Here is a 22,950-nt window from a genome sequence, read left to right as displayed (position 1 = left end):
TTAAATAAATCATTCTCTCTACTATTATTCTGACATTTCACATTCTTAAAATAAAGTGGTGATCCTAACTGACCAGGGAGGGAATTTTTACTAGGATTAAATGTCAGGAATTGTGAAAATCTGAGTTTAAATGTATTTGGTTAAGGTGATGTAAACTTCATTCTTCAACTGTATGCTTTAGTAGTAAAGGCCAAAATGTAAGATTTATCAAATAATTGTGTAATATTTTTTGGGGATACCTTAATTAAAGGGGTCCTAAAAATCTAATAGCTAAATGATCACTAGTTTGACCATCTTAAAACGATTACATACAGTGCATTCGGAAAGTATTCAGAACCCTTTACTTTTTCCACATTGTGTTAGTTACAGCCTTCTTCTAAAATGTATTAAAAACTTTTTTCTCATCAATCTGCACACAATAACCCATAATGACAAAGCAAAAACAGGTTTTTAGAATTTTTTGCAAATGTATTAACAATAAAAACTTAAATATTACATTTACATAAGTATTCAGACCTTTTACTCAGCACTTTGTTGAAGCACCTTTGGCAGCGATTACAGCCTCAAGTCTTCTTGGTTATGACGCTACATACTTGGCACACCTGTATTTGGGGAGTTTCACCCATTCTTCTCTGCAGATCCTCTCAAGATCTGTCAGGTTGGATGGGGAGCGTCGCTGCACAGCTATTTTCAGGTCTCTCCAGAGATATTCGATTGGGTTCAAGTCTGGGCACTAGCTGGATCACTCAATGACATTCAGAGACTTGTCCCGAAGCCACTCCTGCGTTGACTTGCTTGTGTGCTTAGGGTCGTTGTCCTGTTGGAAGGTGAACCTTCGGCCCTGTCTGAGCTCCTGAGCACTCTGGAGCAGGTTTCCATCAAGGATCTTTCTGTACATTACTTTGTTCATCTTTCCTTTGATCCTGACTTCAAGGGAAAGATGGTGGTGGCAACTTCCAGCTGCCACCACCGTGCTTCACCGTAGGGATGGTGCCAGGTTTCCTCCAGACTTGACACTTGGCATTCAGGCCAGAGAATCTTGTTTCTCATGGTCTGAGAGTCCTTTAGGTGGCTTTTGGCAAACTCCAAGTGGGCTGCCATGTGCCTTTTACTGAGGAGTGGCTTTTGTCTGGCCGCTACCATTAAGGCCTGATTGGTGGAGTGCTGCAGAGCTGGTTGTCCTTCTGGAAAGTTCTCCCATCTCCACAGAGGAACTCTGGAGCTCTGTCAGAGTGACCATCTGGCTCTTGGTCACCTCCCTGACCAAGGCCCTTCTCCCCTGATTGCTCAGTTTGGCCAGGCGGCCAGCTCTAGAAAGAGTCTTGGTGGTTCTAAACTTCTTCCATTTTAGAATGATGGAGGCCAATGTGTTCTTGTGGACCTTCAATGCTGCAGACATTTTTTTGTACCCTTCCCCAGCGTACCAGGGTCCCCCTTCCCCAGATCCAATTAATTTAATTTAGCTTCAATGCTGCAGAAATGTTTTGGTACCCTTCCCAGATCTGTGCCTCGCCACAATCCCATCTTGGATCACTACGGACAATTCCTTCGACCTCATGTCTTGGTTTTTGCTCTGACATGCACTGTCAACTGTGGGACCTTTATATAGACAGGTGTGTGCCTTTCTAAATCATGTACAATCAATTGATTTTAACACACGTGGACTCCAATAAAATTGTAGAAACATCTCAAGGATGAACAATGGAAACAGGATGCACATGAGCTCAATTTCGAGTCTTATAGCAAAGTGTCTGAATATTTATGTAAATAAGGTATTTCTGTTCATGTATCGTTTATAAATTTGCAAACATTTCTTAAAACCTTGATGGTGATTGATGAGGAAAACATTTAATTGAATCAATTTTAGAATAAGGCTGTAACGTAACAAAATGTGTAAAAAGTCAACTGTATGTTAGTTTAGAACCCCCTCCCCCCCCCTTAGACTCTAAAGAATGAACAGTGTCTATTGATTCATTATCCATCTACAGAAGTACAGAAATAGCAGGAGGAAAAAACACCCACATGGTCTCAGGCAGGCATTGCATTATTCATCTGGGCTGGTTGGTGCATATGATTATGTAATGGCCAGACTCAGAAGAAACTACTCTCTAGTCTAGACTAGAACTACTTTTTAATCTAAACTAGAACTGGTCTCTAAACAAGAACTATTCTCTAATCTAAACTAGAACTAGTCTCTAATCTAAACTAGAACTAGTCTCTAATCTAAACGAGAGCTACTCTCTAATCTAAACTAGAACGAGTCTCTAATCTAGAACTACTGTCTAGTCTGAGCTCTCTCTCTACATGTACACATTGGCTCACCTTTCACTAGCTGACACTGGTCCAAAGTAGTCATGAAAAAGTCCTGGCCCGCTTGAGCAATCATACATTTTTTCAGTTGGGTTGTGTGATTATGCACTGATTGCCTTAGGTCTGTAAATCCCAGCTGGTAATGATGTTGTGAACATATGCTGAGGGTTATGAATGATCCTGTCAAAGGGAGAGAGGGGAGAAACTAGACTCTTCTCTTTTCACGCAATAATAATACATCCTTACATTGTAGCTAGTGACTTGCCCCTGAGTTCTGAGATGTCACACATCTTTGCTGTGGTGGCTGAAGGCTGAGAGTGAATGTTACAGTTGTATCTAGGTCAGCAGAGACTAAATGGCTGGATGGATTCCTTTAAATGCCGACTGACAGAGAGGGAAAATATAGAAAAAGTAGCTTTTCTCTCTCTAGAATTTTTTCTCTCTATAATAATATAATAATAATATCATAGTCCCTCAAACTCTACATTTTCCTTCCCTTTCTGTCCTCTCTCATCCATTCGATTTCTACAATACTTTAAACCTCTCCCTCGTCTTCTCTCCCCAGCTGTCTGGACAGCAGTACTGTTTGCTACGACAGTGACGAGACGAACGGCCGCAGCATGTCCAGTCAGTCCAACCGCTCCTCTCCTCTCTCCTGGCGTCACGGCCAATCCAGCCCCCGGATGCAGGCTGGAGACGCTCCTTCTTCCACGGGCAGCGGTGGGTACCAGGGTGGCAAGGCCGGTTCCCAGTACACAGCCCACACAATGCCCGCCCGAGTCTCCAGCCGTTTCAGCCACTCCTCCCGAATGGAGCTCATCGAAGGGTTGGATGTGGATGATGCGGACCTCAAGTCTGGTTACCTGAGCGACATCGACCTGCTGGGCAAGAGCATGCCAGAGGATGACGACAACAACCTGGCCAATGGGTAAGAGTCTATACCAGGGCTGTCAACTCATTCCATAGATGGCAGAGTGTCCAATTAAGACTTAGAAAAACCAGGTGAGGGGAGTTTCTAACCAATCAGTGACCTTATTGATCAACTAAATACTTGGACCTCCATGGAATGAGTTCGACACCTGTGGTCTATTCTGTTGTCTAACTCAGGGTTCTCCTATTCTGGTTGTGGGGGGTTCTCCTACTCTGGTCATGGTGGGGCATCTCCTACTTTGGTCGTGGGTGTGGGGGGTTCTCCTACTCTGGTCGTGGGTGTGTGTGTGTGGGGGGGGGTTCTCCTACTCTGGTCATGGTGGGGCATCTCCTACTCTGGTCGTGGGTGTGTGTGTGTGTGGGGGGGGGGGGGTTCTCCTACTCTGGTCATGGTGGGGCATCTTCTACTCTGGTCGTGGTGTGGGGGGGGTTTCTCCTACTCTGGTCGTGGGTGTGTGGGGGGGTTCTCCTACTCTGGTCGTGGGTGTGGTGGGGGGTTCTCCTACTCTGGTCGTGGGTGTGGGTGTGGGGGGGTTCTCCTACTCTGGTCGTGGGTGTGGGTGTGGTGGGGGTTCTCCTACTCTGGTCGTGGGTGTGGGTGTGGGTGTGGTGGGGGTTCTTCTACTCTGGTCGTGGGTGTGGTGGGGGTTCTCCTACTCTGGTCGTGGGTGTGGGTGTGGTGGGGGTTCTCCTACTCTGGTCGTGGGTGTGGGTGTGGTGGGGGTTCTCCTACTCTGGTCGTGGGTGTGGGTGTGGGTGTGGTGGGGGTTCTCCTACTCTGGTCGTGGGTGTGGGTGTGGTGGGGGTTCTCCTACTCTGGTTGTTGTGAAGGCTGCAGTAACAGTTCTGCAGTAACACTCACTTTGCATCCTATTGTTAAATGATCTTTAATGTGGTTCTTGTGAATACTATGGATAGTTGTGGTCACTTGTTCTTTGGACCAAATCGATCCTACAACATACAGTATGTCATAAAGCAATCATCAACCATTTTTGTGGGTAAAAATGGCTTTGAGTTGGCACTTGTGCTTGGAGTAGCCCTCTCATAGTGCTGTCCTCAGCAGTCTGTCTAGTGTAACTTTTGTTCCTGGATGGGTCTGTCAGGGCTTCATGGATCTGTCAGGGCTTCATGGGTCTGTTAGGGCTTCATGGGTCTGTTAGGGCTTCATGGGTCTGTCAGGGCTTCATGGGTCTGTCAGGGCTTCATGGATCTGTTAGGGCTTCATGGGTCTGTCAGGGCTTCATGGATCTGTCAGGGCTTCATGGATCTGTTAGGGCTTCTTGGGTCTGTTAGGGCTTCATGGGTCTGTCAGGGCTTCATGGGTCTGTCAGGGCTTCATGGATCTGTTTGGGCTTCTTGGGTCTGTTAGGGCTTCATGGGTCTGTCAGGGCTTCATGAATCTGTTAGGGCTTCTTGGGTCTGTTAGGGCTTCATGGGTCTGTCAGGGCTTCATGGATCTGTTAGGGCTTCTTGGGTCTGTTAGGGCTTCATGGGTCTGTCAGGGCTTCATGGATCTGTTTGGGCTTCTTGGGTCTGTTAGGGCTTCATGGGTCTGTCAGGGCTTCATGGGTCTGTCAGGGCTTCATGGGTCTGTCAGGGCTTCATGGGTCTGTTAGGGCTTCATGGGTCTGTCAGGGCTTCATGCTTCATGCAGCAACCATCTCAGGCTGATTCTGCTGAGACGTATCTGGATTTTGTTAAAACCTTTCTGCTGAGTAGAGAGTACCCGGACAATAAAGTCCTGCAGTATTCCTTTAGGGTAGCTGTGATGAGTATCGACTTGCATGTGAATCATCAGCTATTATTCTCAGATGAGTTATCTGGTATTACTAATGTGGATCCCCCTCTGGCTGACACTCATTGTTCTATGAAACATGCTGTGGTTGTTTGTTTTTGGGTGGATATGGCAACTAGTGAATAAACACATGTGCAAACACAAGGCTTAAAAAAATAGTCTAGAATCCAGAGTAATTCCAAAGTTTCAGCTTCACTATTTAATCTCTGTTCTTAGCCATTCCAAAAACTAGGGAAATTATGTGCTGAAACCAGACATTTTGCCTGACCCGTTTTTGAACGGAATCTTCCATTTTATAGCGATAGTAAACCAAGATGGCCGATTGGCAGGAAACCAGATCTGGATCTCTAAATGGGTCTAAATGAGTGCAGATCACGTCTGAGTTGTGCAGTAATGACATTCATTACATGCCTCCTGCAGAGCTGGCCATGTCACAGACAGCTGTGGGCATTCATTCATTCACAACCACATCCCACTGCAGAAACCGAGGACGGTGTGACTTACACAAACACACACACAGAGCCAATCACTGCCTGCCCCTCCACTAAATGTGTTTTAGCAAGTCCCTTGGTGCTACCAAAAAAACATAAGCAAAAAGTACTGACATAGAGTATGACATTGGTTTAATGTACTCCCCTACATTTTTAACATAGTCATAACCCACTAACTTACTAACACTAACTGCCCATTAGTAACAGTAGCCTAACGATCAATGCCATGGTACGGCATCAGTCAGATCCTACGTCAGGGTGTGTCACGATGTCAAGGTGTGTGAAGATGTGTCGTCAAGGTGTGTCAGGCTGTGTCAGGCTGTCAGGTGTTCTGTCTGTCAGGTGATCTGTCTGCCAGCTGTAGCTTTCTCTCCTTTAATCTCCCTTTCTCACTCTCTTTCAAACTCAAAACTCTCTCTCTCTCTCTCTCTCTCTCTCTCCCTCTTAGAATTCCCCCTCTTACCCCCCATCCATCTCTCTCTCTCCCTTTCATTCTCCCCCATCCATCTCTCTCTCTCCCTCTCATTCTCACCCTCATCCATCCATCTCTCTCTCTCTCTCTCTCTCTCTCTCTCTCTCTCTCTCTCTCTCTCTCTCTCTCTCTCTCTCTCTCTCTCTCTCTCTCTCTCTCCCTCTCTCTCTCTCTCTCTCTCTCTCTCTCTCTCTCTCTCTCTCTCTCTCTCTCTCTCTCTCTCTCTCTCTCTCTCTCTCTCTCTCTCTAGTATGTCTGATGATTTAAGAAATACTTGATAGTGAGTGCTCAGCATTGGGCCACCCATGTCCTCAATCACTAAATAAAGGTTAAACAAAAATTAAATAATAATCAGTAGGTGAGTATTTCAAGGTGACCATGATGAGAAACCCTATACCTCCTGTGTTGTGCCACCTATTCCAAGGTCAGTCCATACCCAGGACTATGGGCATTTTAGTTATTTAGCAGACAGTCTTATACATTTCCAAAGTTTTTTCATACTGGTCCCCCATGGGAACCAAACCCACAACCCTGGCGTTGCAAGCTCCATGCTCTTCCAACTGAGAGAGAGACACACACACACACACACACACACACACACACACACACACACACACACACACACACACACACACACACACACACACACACACACACACACACACACACACACACACACACACACACACACACACACACACACACACACACACACACACAGTTGAGCTCATTGGAAACCATTAGCCTCTACCCATCTCTTGAAAATAGATAATTTCTGCAATGCTCTCTTGCGTCACCATAGCAACCAGCTCCAATGTGATGGTGGGGAGAGGGAACATTTATCCAGCTCTTACACCATCATCCCTAGTATAGTCTTCTTTATCTGAATTGAAGCTATAGTAATAATGTCAACCATATCCAAAGGGAATTTTGACTTTCATGGGTAACATGGGAATGTTGATAATTTTCACATCTATTATTCTGGTGGTTCTGTGTTCTGATTCCTGGTTGGCTGTAAGGATGTTAACCTTTTATTGCAATGAGCTAAATCAGGATCACACAGAGTGTTTCTTGGTAGTCTTAAACAAATCTACTTTTAAAGAAAAGTATACACTTCACACACATGGTTATGGTCTTAAAAAAAGAAGACAGCTGTACCATATCAGATATAGAGTTGAAATGTGTTATATTTCAGTTTGCATCCCTTCACAGACACTTTTTGGTGCTATGCACTTCAGCACTCTGTGGTCCGGTTCTGTGAGCTTAATTTGATGGTGTGTATGAACTTTTGTATCTATAGTTTACATGCTATCAATCCAGATGGTCTCTCTGGGTATTGGGTTCTAGGGAGCGCACTGGACCTACAGCACATTGCTGGTGGCCTAATGGCTATTGATTACTGCTACACTAACTACTGTACCTTAATGTACTGACTGATGGCTGTGTGATATCTACAGCTGATCTACACTTTGCTGACTGATGGCTGTGTGATATCTACAGCTGGTCTACACTTTACTGACTGATGGCTGTGTGATATCTACAGCTGGTCTACACTTTACTGACTGATGGCTGTGTGATATCTACAGCTGGTCTACACTTTACTGACTGATGGCTGTGTGATATCTACAGCTGACCTACACTTTACTGACTGATGGCTGTGTGATATCTACAGCTGGTCTACACTTTGCTGACTGATGGCTGTGTGATATCTACAGCTGGTCTACACTTTGCTGACTGATGGCTGTGTGATATCTACAGCTGGTCTACACTTTACTGACTGATGGCTGTGTGATATCTACAGCTGGTCTACACTTTACTGACTGATGGCTGTGTGATATCTACAGCTGGTCTACACTTTGCTGACTGATGGCTGTGTGATATCTACAGCTGGTCTACACTTTGCTGACTGATGGCTGTGTGATATCTACAGCTGGTCTACACTTTACTGACTGTTGGCTGTGTGATATCTACAGCTGGTCTACACTTTACTGACTGTTGGCTGTGTGATATCTACAGCTGGTCTACACTTTACTGACTGATGGCTGTGTGATATCTACAGCTGGTCTACACTTTACTGACTGATGGCTGTGTGATATCTACAGCTGGTATACACTTTACTGACTGATGGCTGTGTGATATCTACAGCTGGTCTACACTTTGCTGACTGATGGCTGTGTGATATCTACAGCTGGTCTACACTTTGCTGACTGATGGCTGTGTGATATCTACAGCTGGTCTACACTTTACTGACTGATGGCTGTGTGATATCTACAGCTGGTCTACACTTTGCTGACTGATGGCTGTGTGATATCTACAGCTGGTCTACACTTTACTGACTGATGGCTGTGTGATATCTACAGCTGGTCTACACTTTACTGACTGATGGCTGTGTGATATCTACAGCTGGTCTACACTTTACTGACTGATGGCTGTGTGATATCTACAGCTGGTCTACACCTTACTGACTGATGGCTGTGTGATATCTACAGCTGGTCTACACTTTACTGACTGATGGCTGTGTGATATCTACAGGTGGTCTACACTTTGCTGACTGATGTTCCCCTGAGTGATGAGGACAGAGAGCGATGGAAGGGAAGGGTGTAACACACAGGGGTGTGTTCAGAACGGGTGAAACATTCAGATAGAAATACGATGCATAGAGCTGACAGGCTCTATTATTCCCCATGACAGGGAAGGTACTCTATGTTCTACAAAATACATTTCCATTTGAACTAGGCTCCAATGTGATGCTTTCTCTTTACTAAGCCTGTAGGAATCTGTATGGTACAATCATAATGTCTTTATAATGACAGAATAGTTATCCTCTTCACACCACATAATAATGGAGGCTTATGATGGTTTAACCATTACCAGTATCGTATTATAGTATTAGCAGCCATTTGAAACAGTTTCCACATGTTTTGGTCTCCGTGAATCATATTCCACTTATTGAGTTACACATAAATAATGACATTATTACTGAAAATGTGTTTGTTTTTATTTTCCAAAGCCGATAAAGAAGTGATCAATGTCCCACTATTCAATGCCATCTTTACAAACATAGAGTTACGTGGTGCACCCCTCTGTCAATTATGGTTACACACTTGGACCCACCAAGTAGCGCCATCAGCGTTCTGTTGCAACCTAATGGGCACTTTCTCATGTCCAATCGCTTCGTTTCAAAGGAGAATAATCTGTTTGGTCATTCATTCTTTGATTGATGGAGCGAATGGTTTAATGCTTTAAACAGAACATGCAAACATGGAGATTTTCTAAAGGAGGCCCACCCAGAATGCTCTCTGTTTATCACGACCAAGGGATTTACTCTCTTTTCCTGGCAGACGTTGATTAACTCAAAACATTACTGAAAGCTTATTTAGACTTTCAGACAGAAAACTAATGACTGTCAGCATTTTATTTGGATTCAGATTCTGCCCTGTTTACAGAACCAACTGTAAAGCACTTGACTGCACGGCAAGGTATCGATTATGGCAGTGCCTACCGGCATCAATGAGTAGCCTAGATTATTGTGTGGAACGGGAGTACTGTGTTAGTCTAAATATAAGGCTACCTATGCCCCCCCCCCACACACACACACTCTTTCCCATTGTGCGGTAAGGTTAGGTAATGTAATGTGTGTGGGAACGTGGTGGTGCAGGGCTGGTGGACTATAGCCAGCTAGGTGTGTGTGTGTGTGTGTGTGTGTGTGTGTGTGTGTGTGTGTGTGTGTGTGTGTGTGTGTGTGTGTGTGTGTGTGTGTGTGTGTGTGTGTGTGTGTGTGTGTGTGTGTGTGTGTGTGTGTGTGTGTGTGTGTGTGTGTGTGTGTGTGTGTGTGTGTGTGTGTGAGAGAGAGAGAAAGCAGTTCAGGAAAGATAAGGGGAAAGGAAGGCTGGTGCAGCAACACGCCTCTCATCATGCGGCACATGGATCAGGATGTGCTGCCATGGCAACCCTCCTCCTCTGACCCACTGTTCGGCTGTGCATTGTGTATCAGTGTGCGGTAGTGAGCGTGTGTGTATACGTGTGTGTGTGTGTGTGTAGCTCTGTGTGTGTGTGTGTGTAGCTGTACGCGGCTGTGTGTGTGGAGTATGAAGTGGCTTCATATTGACCTATTAAGCAGATTGTTCTGTATGCAAACATGAAACGGTGTAGTGGGCGACTGGGAGCTGGATGTCTCCGGCTCGTACCTATTGATAGAAGTCCTCTCTGAATCCCTCTATGGCAGACATATTTGATGGTTTCTGAGCTGCTATCAATAACCGCGGCACAATGGCTTGCAGGAGGTCATTACAATTTAAATTGATTGAGGTCATTAGAATGCAATCAGTTATTTCATAGTTAATGGTGTTTGTTTCTGATGAACAACAAACACAATCCTCAGTTATATTACCACACAGAATGCATATATAATGCTGTTTAAAATGCAGTACTATTCAGAAACTGCCCAGAGAGATTCATTTAAAATATGTGCTATCCAGTTAAGACATAGAATGGATTCCTACATGTTAGCTAATCCATTGTTTCAGTTTGCTCTTCTGGCAATGTCATTCCCATGGCAACGGTGAAAAATATTTGCACATGCTAGGAAATAGACCCCCCCCCCCCTTAAGCATCTACACACCCGTAAGGGAACGTGTATAGTACAGTAGGTGTATTTGCCTTTAGTCATCTAATAATGGTCCTCTTAGAAATGAACAGTCTGCCTTCAATTTATCTTTCCTTCATACATTGGACACTTCTCCACAGTCAGTCCCTGCTCTCCTGGCCAGCCTAGTGCAATGCCTTCCTGACCCACATAAAGCATGTGCAGAGTGATTGGGTCTGGGCCTGGTTGGCAGGGCCTTCAAAAAGCCCTGCAGGGATTATAGTTTAGTAGGACCACTTCTCGGGGTCAAGACTTTATGCGCCACGGCTCAGTGAAGAGGGAGGGGTACTCTACTCTATATATCCTCACCAAGGCCAGGACGAGTCTGGGGCCACATGTGAACAGAGGAGGCCCTATGCACGCACACACGCACGCACGCACGCACACACACACACACACACAAAATCTCTTGAAAAAATTGATAATTTATGCAAGCTGTGGACAATATGGGAGGCCTCCATCACTGGAGGGGTCACTAGTAAAGGTATATTTTACAGGATCAAGAAGACAACCCCTACAGTATCACCTCCACATACATGACTAATAAACAGACCAGTAAGTAATGATATGACTGTAGCCCTGAGGGCATGTCTGATAAACAGACCAGTAACTAAAGATATGACTGCAGCCCTGGGGGCATGTCTGATAAACAGACCAGTAACTAAAGATATGACTGCAGCCCTGGGGGCATGTCTGATAAACAGACCAGTAACTAATGATATGACTGTAGCCCTGGGGGCATGTCTGATAAACAGACCAGTAACTAATGATATGACTGCAGCCCTGGGGGCATGTCTGACAAACAGACCAGTAACTAATGATATGATTGTAGCCCTGGGGGCATGTCTGATAAACAGACCAGTAACTAATGATATGACTGTAGCCCTGGCAGCATGTCTGATAAACAGACCAGTAACTAATGATATGACTGTAGCCCTGGGGGCATGTCTGATAAACAGACCAGTAACTAATGATATGACTGTAGCCCTGGGGGCATGTCTGATAAACAGACCAGTAACTAATGATATGACTGTAGCCCTGGCAGCATGTCTGATAAACAGACCAGTAACTAATGATATGACTGTAGCCCTGGGGGCATGTCTGATAAACAGACCAGTAACTAATGATATGACTGTAGCCCTGGCAGCATGTCTGATAAACAGACCAGTAACTAATGATATGACTGTAGCCCTGGGGGCATGTCTGATAAACAGACCAGTAACTAATGATATGATTGTAGCCCTGGGGGCATGTCTGATAAACAGACCAGTAACTAATGATATGACTGTAGCCCTGGGGGCATGTCTGATAAACAGACCAGTAACTAATGATATGACTGTAGCCCTGGGGGCATGTCTAATAAACAGACCAGTAACTAATGATATGACTGTAGCCCTGGGGGCATGTCTAATAAACAGACCAGTAACTAATGATATGACTGTAGCCCTGGGGGCATGTCTGATAAACAGACCAGTAACTAATGATATGACTGTAGCCCTGGGGGCATGTCTAATAAACAGACCAGTAACTAATGATATGACTGTAGCCCTGGCAGCATGTCTGATAAACAGACCAGTAACTAATGATATGACTGTAGCCCTGGGGGCATGTCTGATAAACAGACCAGTAACTAATGATATGACTGTAGCCCTGGCAGCATGTCTGATAAACAGACCAGTAACTAATGATATGACTGTAGCCCTGGGGGCATGTCTGATAAACAGACCAGTAACTAATGATATGACTGTAGCCCTGGGGGCATGTCTGATAAACAGACCAGTAACTAATGATATGACTGTAGCCCTGGGGGCATGTCTGATAAACAGACCAGTAACTAATGATATGACTGCAGCCCTGGGGTCATGTGAACCGTCTCTGTATCATGTCAATGATGTCATGTCATCAGTCAATTCTCACTGGGGCCACCCATACCTACAATGTATGCTTTTGTATCAAAGAGTCTACTACATGATGTATATCACTCACAGAAGGGGGTGGCAGGTAGCCTAGAGGTTAGAGTGTTGGGCCAGTCACCCGAAAGGTTGCTAGATCGAATCTCTGAGCTGACAAAGTAAACATCTGTCATTCTGCTCCCTGAACAAAGCAGTTAACCCAATGTTCTTAGGCCATCATTGTAAATAAGAATTTGTTCTTAACTGATTTGCCTAATTAAATGAAAAATAAAAAAGGCAGGCAGCCTCCATTAGCCATATCAGGGCTAGGTTTATTTATTTTATATATATACTTTTTTATTTTAACAAGGAAATGCCATTGAGACCAATACCTCTTTTCCATGGAAGCCCTGCATGTACACCAATCATACAACATTTACAAATACAATGTAACAAAAACATAAAACCCCGATATTTACAAGCCGTGTGTCCCTGTGATGTGGATGTTAGGTAAGGGAACTCTCCTGTACTGTCTGAGGTCTAGTCTGACTCATGGAGAATGCTGTGTTGCTCTTGTTTTCCAGCCCAGTGGTTGGACAGAGGACATTTCCACAGGGATATAGCTACAGGGTTCCAGTTTCAGATGGACTCACTGATGCATTTCAGAACCATTACTGTTTTACTGCTACTGTTAATGGAGCTGCTTTGCTGTGCTGTACCGCCTTGCCTTGCCTTGCCTTGCTGATGCCAAAACAATCCTGTTAGCTATGCCAGGGTTAATGTAAGATCAGTGATCTACTGGTGCAGTGCATCACTGTCTTTCTCATTCATCTATTGATTGAATAAGAGGATAAATGGACATAATACACTAACTGAACTGCAGGGTAAGCCACTGGACACTGACTTTGATCCTCCGAGCGCTGCTTAGACACTTTTATACCCTTTCTAATGCATTAAATTATGCCACTCCTCATGATAAAGTTCTTGAATATAAACTGATTAATGAAATTGTGTGGACAAATTGTGCACAAATAGAACACAATATAGAAAGACTATACTGGCTAGACACCATCTGCAGACAAATATAGCAATGAGACCCAAGTCATTGTGCCAATCACTCTGGACTCATTGTGCCGTCTGCTGGAATGATTGTGTCGTTGCACCATTAGGCTTGGGAGTCATTATGGAGTAGAGATGTCAACAATGCTATTATTTAGGAAAATGGATTGAGCTCATACGATCTTTATCCAGGTTGTTGAGTCAAGCCTTTTTAAGTAGCAGTCGCTTCCTGGATGCCTCAATGGTGCTCCACAGGGTAATCAAATCAAAAGTGTTGTCAAAGAGCAGTGAATACAGCTTTCTATAGCGTTCTACAACAGTGTCTGGATACCTGGCTTTTACTCTGGACTGGGCTGAAGATTAAAGGTTTTATTCCATAGTACTGTACGGTGTAGATGAAGAGGCTCAGCCACCTATCAATATTTTAGCTGTGCTTTAATGCACTATCTCAGCCAATGCCAATTCTAGATTAATATTTAAGAATCATTCTGAGGGAAGGAAGTACAGAGCTCTATCTCTTGTACCCCTGTACGTCTCTCCCTCTCACCCACTCACCATCCCTCCACCCGTTTCATTTAGAACAAAATTAAAGTGTCTCTTTTTAGACTATTAAATGCAGGGGTATACCTACTAATTTCAACTAAACATCAAACTTGGATTTGCAAAAATGTTAAGTAGAAGAGACAGCTTTGCTCTTTACCTTTTGATCTGGTCCAGCAGGAAGAGCTGACAGACACAGATAGATAAAGGCCACAGCCATATGAAGGTCAGGATATGAAAGCAGCTTCCTGTCTGCTCTCATGCAACCTACAGAGAACAGCAGTTAACCAAAGCAAAGAGAGAACAGCACATGTTATGTGTTACGGCCATTGCCTACACGGTCATTCTCACTGACAGTGGAAATCAGTGTTTAAACAGCTTGTACATATCCCAGTCAATACTGCTATGTTATTGAATGGTGAGTCGTGACCTAAGCAAACATTTTGGAGAGGTTATTTCAGACACAAGCCATTTGGTCAAGAGGTAATGACAATATTAGTAGTTACACGTACACCTTAGTAAAGGTTACGTAGAGGATAGTTGACAGTTTGTTTAACAGCACTCTGAAATGCTCAGATAAACAGGAGACGTAAAGCATGTATAGTACTTGTATTCATGCCTGTTATACTGCAGCACCTTTCAAAGGAAGCAGGAAATACGTCTCCTGGGAAGGGCTTTCCGTATGAGCATAATGTTTGAAAAGCACTTCACAAATACAGTTATTATCTTTATTACGATACACATTCAATTTGATTAAGTTACAGTCGTTATGGATGAGGAAGGGATGAGGGTCGCTGACTGAATAAACATAAACAGCAACAGGGAAACTGATTTTTTTAATCAGATCGTTTGTACTAAAAGATCAGGGTATGAGTATCAAGAGATACAGGGAGACTGGGCAGAAATCTTCACATTGCCAGTTGTGTGGCTGGTGCTAGCTGATAAGAGATCTGTTGTGTGGCTGGTGCTAGCTGATAACAGATCTGTTGTGTGGCTGGTGCTAGCTGATAACAGATCTGTTGTGTGGCTGGTGCTAGCTGATAACAGATCTGTTGTGTGGCTGGTGCTAGCTAATAACAGATCAGTTGTGTGGCTGGTGCTAGCTGATAACAGATCTGTTGTGTGGCTGGTGCTAGCTGATAACATATCTGTTGTGTGGCTGGTGCTAGCTGATAACATATCTGTTGTGTGGCTGGTGCTAGCTGATAACAGATCAGTTGTGTGGCTGGTGCTAGCTGATAACAGATCTGTTGTGTGGCTGGTGCTATCTGATAACAGATCTGTTGTGTGGCTGGTGCTAGCTGATAACAGATCTGTTGCGTGGCTGGTGCTAGCTGATAACAGATCTGTTGTGTGGCTGGTGCTAGCTGATAACAGATCTGTTGTGTGGCTGGTGCTAGCTGATAACAGATCTGTTGTGTGGCTGGTGCTAGCTGATAACAGATCACTGACTGTTTAGTCTGTCCCAACTCAGGAACTACCATGGCAGATATCTGTGTACCCACTGTGTACCCATGACATTTATTTACACACTCTTGCTCCTTCTATGTGTAAAATCTCGAAGGTTGTCACAATGAAAAAAAAACGTGGAAATAGGTTGCATGCAAACATATCTAGCTAGCTTGGTTAATGTGATGATGATGATCCCCGAGACTGTATTCATATTTTGTATAAAAAATAAAAAAAAATGGATGGGAGGGGGTAAATTGATCCCGGCCCACAGTCCGCCAGTTGCCCATGCCTAGATTAAAGCCTGAACAAATAATAAACGAATCTCTGGCTTTTTTGTTCAGTGCTCCAACTTCTTTCTGTCTCGAATTAGTCATTTTTGAAGTTTTTCTTGGTAAGCCCTTTTGTTGGGGAGGAAACTTCTTGGCCCACACAGTGCACCTCCCAAAGTTGTTGGCCCGTCGCTCCTCTGACCTGATGACATCACGTTGAGAATGCTCTGTTACTAATGAGGGGAGGGACCAGGATAACGTTTTCCGAGGTTCCTCATGCCCTGCTGGAGGTTAGATTATGTTGTGGTTGACTTAGCCTTGTGAGTCATTCAGTACACAGAGTTACTGGATGCTAGTCTACCCAGCCCATGCCTGGACTTTCCACCCTGGTCTCAGAAAGTGAATAATGTTTTAAAATAGGTTAAAAAGAATAGGCCAGGGCCCTTCAACCCTGTTTCTAGAGAGCTACCCTCGTGTAGGTTTACTCTCCAACCCTGTTTCTAGAGAGCTACCCTCGTGTAGGTTTACTCTCCAACTCTGTTCCTGGAGAGCTACCCTCGTGTAGGTTTACTCTCCAACTCTGTTCCTGGAGAGCTACCCTCGTGTAGGTTTACTCTCCAACCCTGTTTCTAGAGAGTTACCCTCGTGTAGGTTTACTCTCCAACCCTGTTCCTGGAGAGCTACCCTCATGTAGGTTTACTCTCCAACCCTGTTCCTGGAGAGCTACCCTCATGTAGGTTTACTCTCCAACCCTGTTCCTGGAGAGCTACCCTCATGTAAAGTTACTCTGTCCAACCTCAGTTGTAACCAACCTGATTCAGTTTATCAACCAGCTAATTATTAGAATCAGGTGCACTAGAATAGGGTTGGAGTTGTCACGCAAAATGACGCTGGAGAGACGAAGCAGGTACGGGGAGTAACATTTAATAAATGACGGACATATAACGAGACAAGCACAGCGTCAGCAAACAAAAACTTAGACAAGAAACAATCAATGCAGCAGCAGGGAACAGAGCAAGGGAACAGACAAATATAGGGGAGGAAATTAACATGTAATAAGTGAGTCCAGGTGAGTCCATTAACGCTGATGCGAGTGACGAGAGAAGGCAGGTGTGGGTGATGGATGGCAGGAGCGTGTGATGCAGGGTAATCTGGCGCCCTCAAGCGCCAGGGGAAGGGAAGAGCGGGAGCAAACATGACAGGAGTGCCCGGTTTCCCAAAAGCATTTTAAGTTCATCATAAAAACCTTCGTAGGAGCATCTTTAAATATCCACGCTGTTTCACTTGAAAACGCTTGTTATTTATCAAGGGGCTCAGACCACTTGTAGAACAGCTAAGTGCATCGTTAGATAATTGTTTGCCCATCCACATCCATTTATACACTGAAGATCTCCGCTAAACATAGAATCAAGATGTTTATCTGTTTCTCTGTGACCAACGATCATTTCAGAACGAAGTTGACTACACATTCAAAGTTGCATATGTCTTTGCAATAGTCCAGTGTGGCTCAGTTGGTAGAGCATGGCATTTGCAATGCTAGGGTTGTGGGTTCCATTCCCATGGGGATCAGTATAGGAGGGAAAAAGGGTGAAAATGTATGCACTCACAACTGTAAGTCGCTCTGGATAAGAACATCTGCTAAATTTCTGCTCACGCAGGAAGCGGCGCAGGTCCTAATCCAGGCACTTGTCATCTCCCGTCTGGATTACTGCAACTCGCTGTTGGCTGGGCTCCCTGCCTGTGCCATTAAACCCCTACAACTCATCCAGAACGCCGCAGCCCGTCTGGTGTTCAACTTTCCCAAGTTCTCTCACGTCACCCCGCTCCTCCGCTCTCTCCACTGGCTTCCAGTTGAAGCTCGCATCCGCTACAAGACCATGGTGCTTGCCTACGGAGCTGTGAGGGGAACGGCACCTCCGTACCTTCAGGCTCTGATCAGGCCCTACACCCAAACAAGGGCACTGCGTTCATCCACCTCTGGCCTGCTCGCCTCCCTACCTCTGAGGAAGTACAGTTCCCGCTCAGCCCAGTCAAAACTGTTCGCTGCTCTGGCACCCCAATGGTGGATCAAACTCCCTCACGACGCCAGGTCAGCGGAGTCAATCACCACCTTCCGGAGACACCTGAAACCCCACCTCTTTAAGGAATACCTAGGATAGGATAAAGTAATCCTTCTAAACCCCCCCCCTTAAAAGAGTTAGATGCACTATTGTAAAGTGGTTGTTCCACTGGATATCATAAGGTGAATGCACCAATTTGTAAGTCGCTCTGGATAAGAGCGTCTGCTAAATGACTTAAATGTAAATGTAAATGTAAATGACTAAAATGAAAATTGTTACAAACTGAGATGACTGCATTAAAGGGTAAACACAGGCTACATAGTCCTATATATTTCAATCATATTGAAAGCACTTTCATGTTCATCCAATCGAGTTCTATTTTGCTAATTGTAGGCTACTGTCTGTAATTGTTGCCTAAATATATTTCATGATGAGTAGTGTGCTCAATGATGTGCCAAATCGGATTTTTTGCATTATTATAGGGTAGGCTAAGCATTGAAATAAGCCGCCTGAATATTTGCAGACATATAGATGATAATATATCTCTAGAAGCTGATCCGTCGTCAGTACTGAGGAATAATTATAATGTTAAGGTAAGATGTGAATGGAGAATAAAGTGTACGATCTGGGTGAACTTGGTCATCAGAATAAACACACTGTTTCAAAGCATAGTGCATGTCATGTTTGCCTAAGTACAATGGAATTACTAGGTGTTACACAGGATGTAGCTAGTTACAATGAAGTGTACCTTGAGGGGTACTTACTTGTTATTAATGTGTACTCATACAGTACATTACCCACCCTTACAACCTGGCCTTCAATTTAAAGCTTCTGGAAGTTTCACTTAATTTCTGTACCTTATTGTGAAATTATGATAATATATCTCTAGAAGCTGATCTGTCGTCAGTACTGAGGAATAATTATAGTGTTAAGTTAAGATGTGAATGGAGAAAGCTGATCCAAGAGCAGCCATGCCAATTGGCCTCCCGAGTGGCGCAGCAGTTTAAGGAACTGCATCTCAGTGCTAGAGGTGTCACTACAGACCCTGGTTCGATTCCAGGCTGTATCACAACCGGCCGTGATTGGGAGTCCCATAGCGCGGCGCACAATTGGCCCAGTGTCTTCCGGGTTAGGATTTGGCCCAGGTTAGGCTGTCATTGTAAATCAGAATTTTTCTTAAATGACTTGCCTAGTTAAATAAAGGTTCAATAAAATAAATAAAAAATGAAGTGGAACTTCCAGATGCTTTGAAACTAGTAATTACATGTACTATGCTTTGAAACAGTGTATTTTTCCACATCTGGGATGACACTCTTATTAGATCCCAGTCAGTGAGGTTGACCTACTGATCATGTTTTTACCAGCTGAACTAAGTTAACCCAGATGGTACACTTTAAAATGAAGTGTTACAGAACGTTCTTTCTGCGTGTTTTGAGAAACACATGTCCCATCTTTGGCCGTTGTAGGAATGATGCATCCTCAAAACACTCATAACTCCAAGTTCCAATGCTATCGGGAACCGGACCTGGGATGTGCTCTCCAGGAACACAGTAGAGCCTTGGAAGAGGCTGTGGAGCAGTAAGTATTTAGCTACAGTAACACAATGGGTGTATTTATTGTAGCCTATTAGTGTAGTGGTCTATTCTAAGTCTAAGTGAACATTAGTTGCTTCTCTATGTTCTCATGCCTAGTTAAAGAAAGGTTAAATAAATGTTTTTAAAAAACATATTTATATAAATATATGTTCTCATCTCTCCTCCCTGGTGGTCCTCTGACTGAAGGTCAAGCAGGGAGGGTACTCAGTCAAGCTGTCTTCCTGGAAGGCGGTGTCCCTTACCGCTCCAGTGTTCCAGCTTAGCAGGAGGGGGAGCAGAGAGAACAAAACTTAGCCCAGAGAGAGTATTTAAAGAGCTTATAGTCGGTTATATTGATTCGATTTATATCCTCTGAATATTTTAAGCGTATGTAATGTTGACATATATGGCCTACAGCAAAGGAAGGTAACTTCCAGATTCATTCTGTAAAATTATTTCTCTGTACATTTGACGTATTGTCATCTTAAACATAATAGCCCAGTGTCATATGCCATGTTATGTAATATCCATGTTAACCCTAGAGGGCAATATTCAAGGGTTATTGAACAATTAGTTTATTCAAGTAGCTATAATGGTGGTGATGATGATATGATGTGGGTTTACATGTGGCAGTTTTGGGAACAGCTGTTAGCCATCAGGAGAGGGAGAGTAGGGGGGTCACTTTTTAGCCTCTTACTTGGGGGTGTTTCCCAACTGGTCCGCAGTCCTTACTGTATGGGGAATAGGAGGTTGCTGCAATAAATATTTGAATGGAGCGTTGAGCCTTCCTTGAGGCTTCATGACGTTACGTGATTATTTTTCTTCTAAATGCTTTTTTATGTCAGAATTGCGCGAAAATGAGCGGACGTGTACTAATTGGGAAAGTGCCGCCAATGCGGAAGCGGACTGCGCCCGGTGCGAAAAGGACAATACATTTGACTTCGGGTCCAAGGTAGGCACTAAGCGTTGATGATTATAACAATACAGAACATCGTGTAACACCATCCGACAATGTACTGTAGCTCTGTAAATTTTTCTCAATACTGTGAATGCATGGAATTTGAAAGGTGTGTGTATGACTCCAGAGTTCACCAATGAACTGTTTAGAATGTAACATTGTGCCCATTGTAGCTTGCTCACCTGATGAAATGATGGTAATTAGACTGGCAACTGTTGAAAAACAAACAAAAGCATTGAAAAGAGACATTTCAATTGTTTTTTTTTCTAATTGAAAAAAGCCAATTATGTCTTTTTTTTTTATGTTATTGAAATCAATCAACTGAAATGCATAGTTGCAGTTTAACAGAAAAAATCACTCATCAGTTTATTTTATCTATCCACAGCAGCTTTCCCAATGGACATTTCGAATTTGTATATATTTTTTAACCTGTAATAGAGTTTTGATAAATTACTAGCTTATAGGCTATATAAATACTGACATTTTCTAAAACGTATATATCTGTATATAGGCTACCTGCTGGGTCAAATGTTCAAATGGATCTAGAGCAAGTGACTCAGAGGCAGACAGTCAACATTTTTCTTATCAAGCAAAGCTCTATACTTTGGCAAGTAAGCACTGAGGTCTTGTTAGATGGAGAGTTGGCACTTGTTTTTCACAAGCAATTATGGGATTGGTTAAAAGAACACCCTCCATGGTGGAATTGTAGCAACAGTACCACAGCTACAGTATCTGGGTAATTGAAGATTCATTGAGCGTTCAGCCACAGGTATGCGCTCCCAAGAGTCATGAACTGTGATTTTGCCTAGCTGTACGGTCTGCCGTCCTTCTTTCATTCCTTCTTTCATTCCTTCTTTCAGTCCAAATACATACAGTGCATTCAGAACTTGTTCACACCCCTTTCATTTTTGCACATTTTGTTGTGTTACAAAGTGGGATTCAAATTGATTCAATTGTCATTTTTGTCAACGATCTACACAAAATAGTCTATAATGTCAAAGTGGAAGAAAAATTCTAACATTTGTCAAGTATTCAACCCCCTGAGTCAATACATTTTAGAATCACCTTTGGCAGTGATTACAGCAGTGAGTCTTTCTGGGTAAGTCTCTAAGAGCTTTGCACACCTGGATTGTACAATATTTGCACACTGTTCTTTTAAAAATGCTTCAAAATCTGTCAAATTGGTTGTTGATCATTGCTAGACAACAATTTTCAGGTCTTGCCATAGATTTTCAAGCAGATTTAAGTCAAAACTGTAACTCTGCCTCTCAGGAACATTCACTGTCTTCATGGTAAGCAACTCCAGTAAAGATTTGGCCTCGTGTTTTAGGTGAATTTGGCCTTACTGAAAGGTGAATTTGTCTCCCAGTGTCTGGTGGAGCAGACTAATCCAGGTTTTAGGTGCTTAGCTCCAATATGTTAATTTTTTATCCTGAAAAACTCCCCAGTTCTTTTTATTCAGGACAAAAAGTGAATTGCTTTGCCACATTATTTGAGGTATTACTTTAGTGTCTTATTGCAAACAGGATGCAAGTTTTGGAATATTTGTATTCTGTACAGGCTTCCTTCTTTTCACTCTATCAATTAGGTTAGTATTGTGGAGTAACTACAATGTTGTTGATCCATCCTCAGTTTTCTCCTATCACAGCCATTATACTCTGTAACTGTTTAAAGTCACCATGGGCCTTATGGTGAAATCCCTGAGTGGTTTCCTTCCTCTCTGGCAACTGAGTTAAGAAGGAGGCCTGTATCTTTGTCGTGAATGGGTGTATTGATACACCATCCTAAGTGTAATGAATAACTTCACCATGCTTTAAGGGATATTCAATGTCTGCTTTACCCATCTACCAGTAGGTGTCCTTTGCAAGGCATTGGAAAACGTTGTGGTTAAATCTGTGTTTGAAATTCACTGCTCGACTGAGGGACCTTTTAGATAGTTGTATGTGTGGGGTACAGAGATGAGGTAATCATTAAAAAATCATGTTAAACACTATCATTCCACACAGAATGAGTCCATGCAACTTATTACGTGACTTGTTAAGCACATTTTTCCTGAACTAATTTAGTCTTGATATAACAAAGGGGTTGAATACTTATTGACTTATTGAATCATTTTTAATATTTTTTTTAATTAATTAATAAACAATTCCACTTTGACATTATGAGATATTGTGTGTAGGCCACTGACAAAAAAATCTAAATATTATTCATTTAAAATTCAGGAAATAACACAACAAAATCTGGAAAAGGCAAGTAGTGTGAATACTTTCATAAGGCCCTGTAAATTGAAAATATTGGAGGTGCACTTGATATAACTTGGAGTTTGCACTTTTGGGACTTTCCCATTGTTTCCATAGACTGGGCAATCTAAATCAAGTGCAGCTACAGTATTTGGGATTATATGACACAGGTCTGGTTGTTTCAAGGACTTGACCATTAATGGTTTACGCACCTTTTACTATCTCGTGACATCTATCGGGTCAGACGAGCCACATGTTACCAC

General features: G+C 43.3%; 1 protein-coding gene across 5 annotated transcripts in view; it reads left to right on the top strand.

Annotated features, from left to right (window-relative positions):
• The window catches only part of LOC139542608 (neuron navigator 1-like), a 97,986-nt gene that overhangs the window by 20,400 nt on the left and 54,636 nt on the right, over positions 1-22,950 (top strand). For 4 of the 5 annotated variants that reach the window (XM_071348277.1, XM_071348258.1, XM_071348286.1 and 1 more), the window contains exon 3: positions 2,876-3,238. In XM_071348277.1, the coding sequence (XP_071204378.1) occupies positions 2,876-3,238 (363 nt within the window). Of the gene's footprint in view, positions 1-2,875; positions 3,239-20,193; positions 20,442-22,950 lie in introns of those variants that run through there. The other variant, XM_071348268.1, reaches the window with a different exon arrangement.

This window comes from Salvelinus alpinus, chromosome 2 (genome assembly GCF_045679555.1).
Source record: "Salvelinus alpinus chromosome 2, SLU_Salpinus.1, whole genome shotgun sequence".
NCBI classification, from domain to species: domain Eukaryota; kingdom Metazoa; phylum Chordata; class Actinopteri; order Salmoniformes; family Salmonidae; genus Salvelinus; species Salvelinus alpinus.
This window is presented reverse-complemented; position numbering and strand designations above follow the sequence as displayed.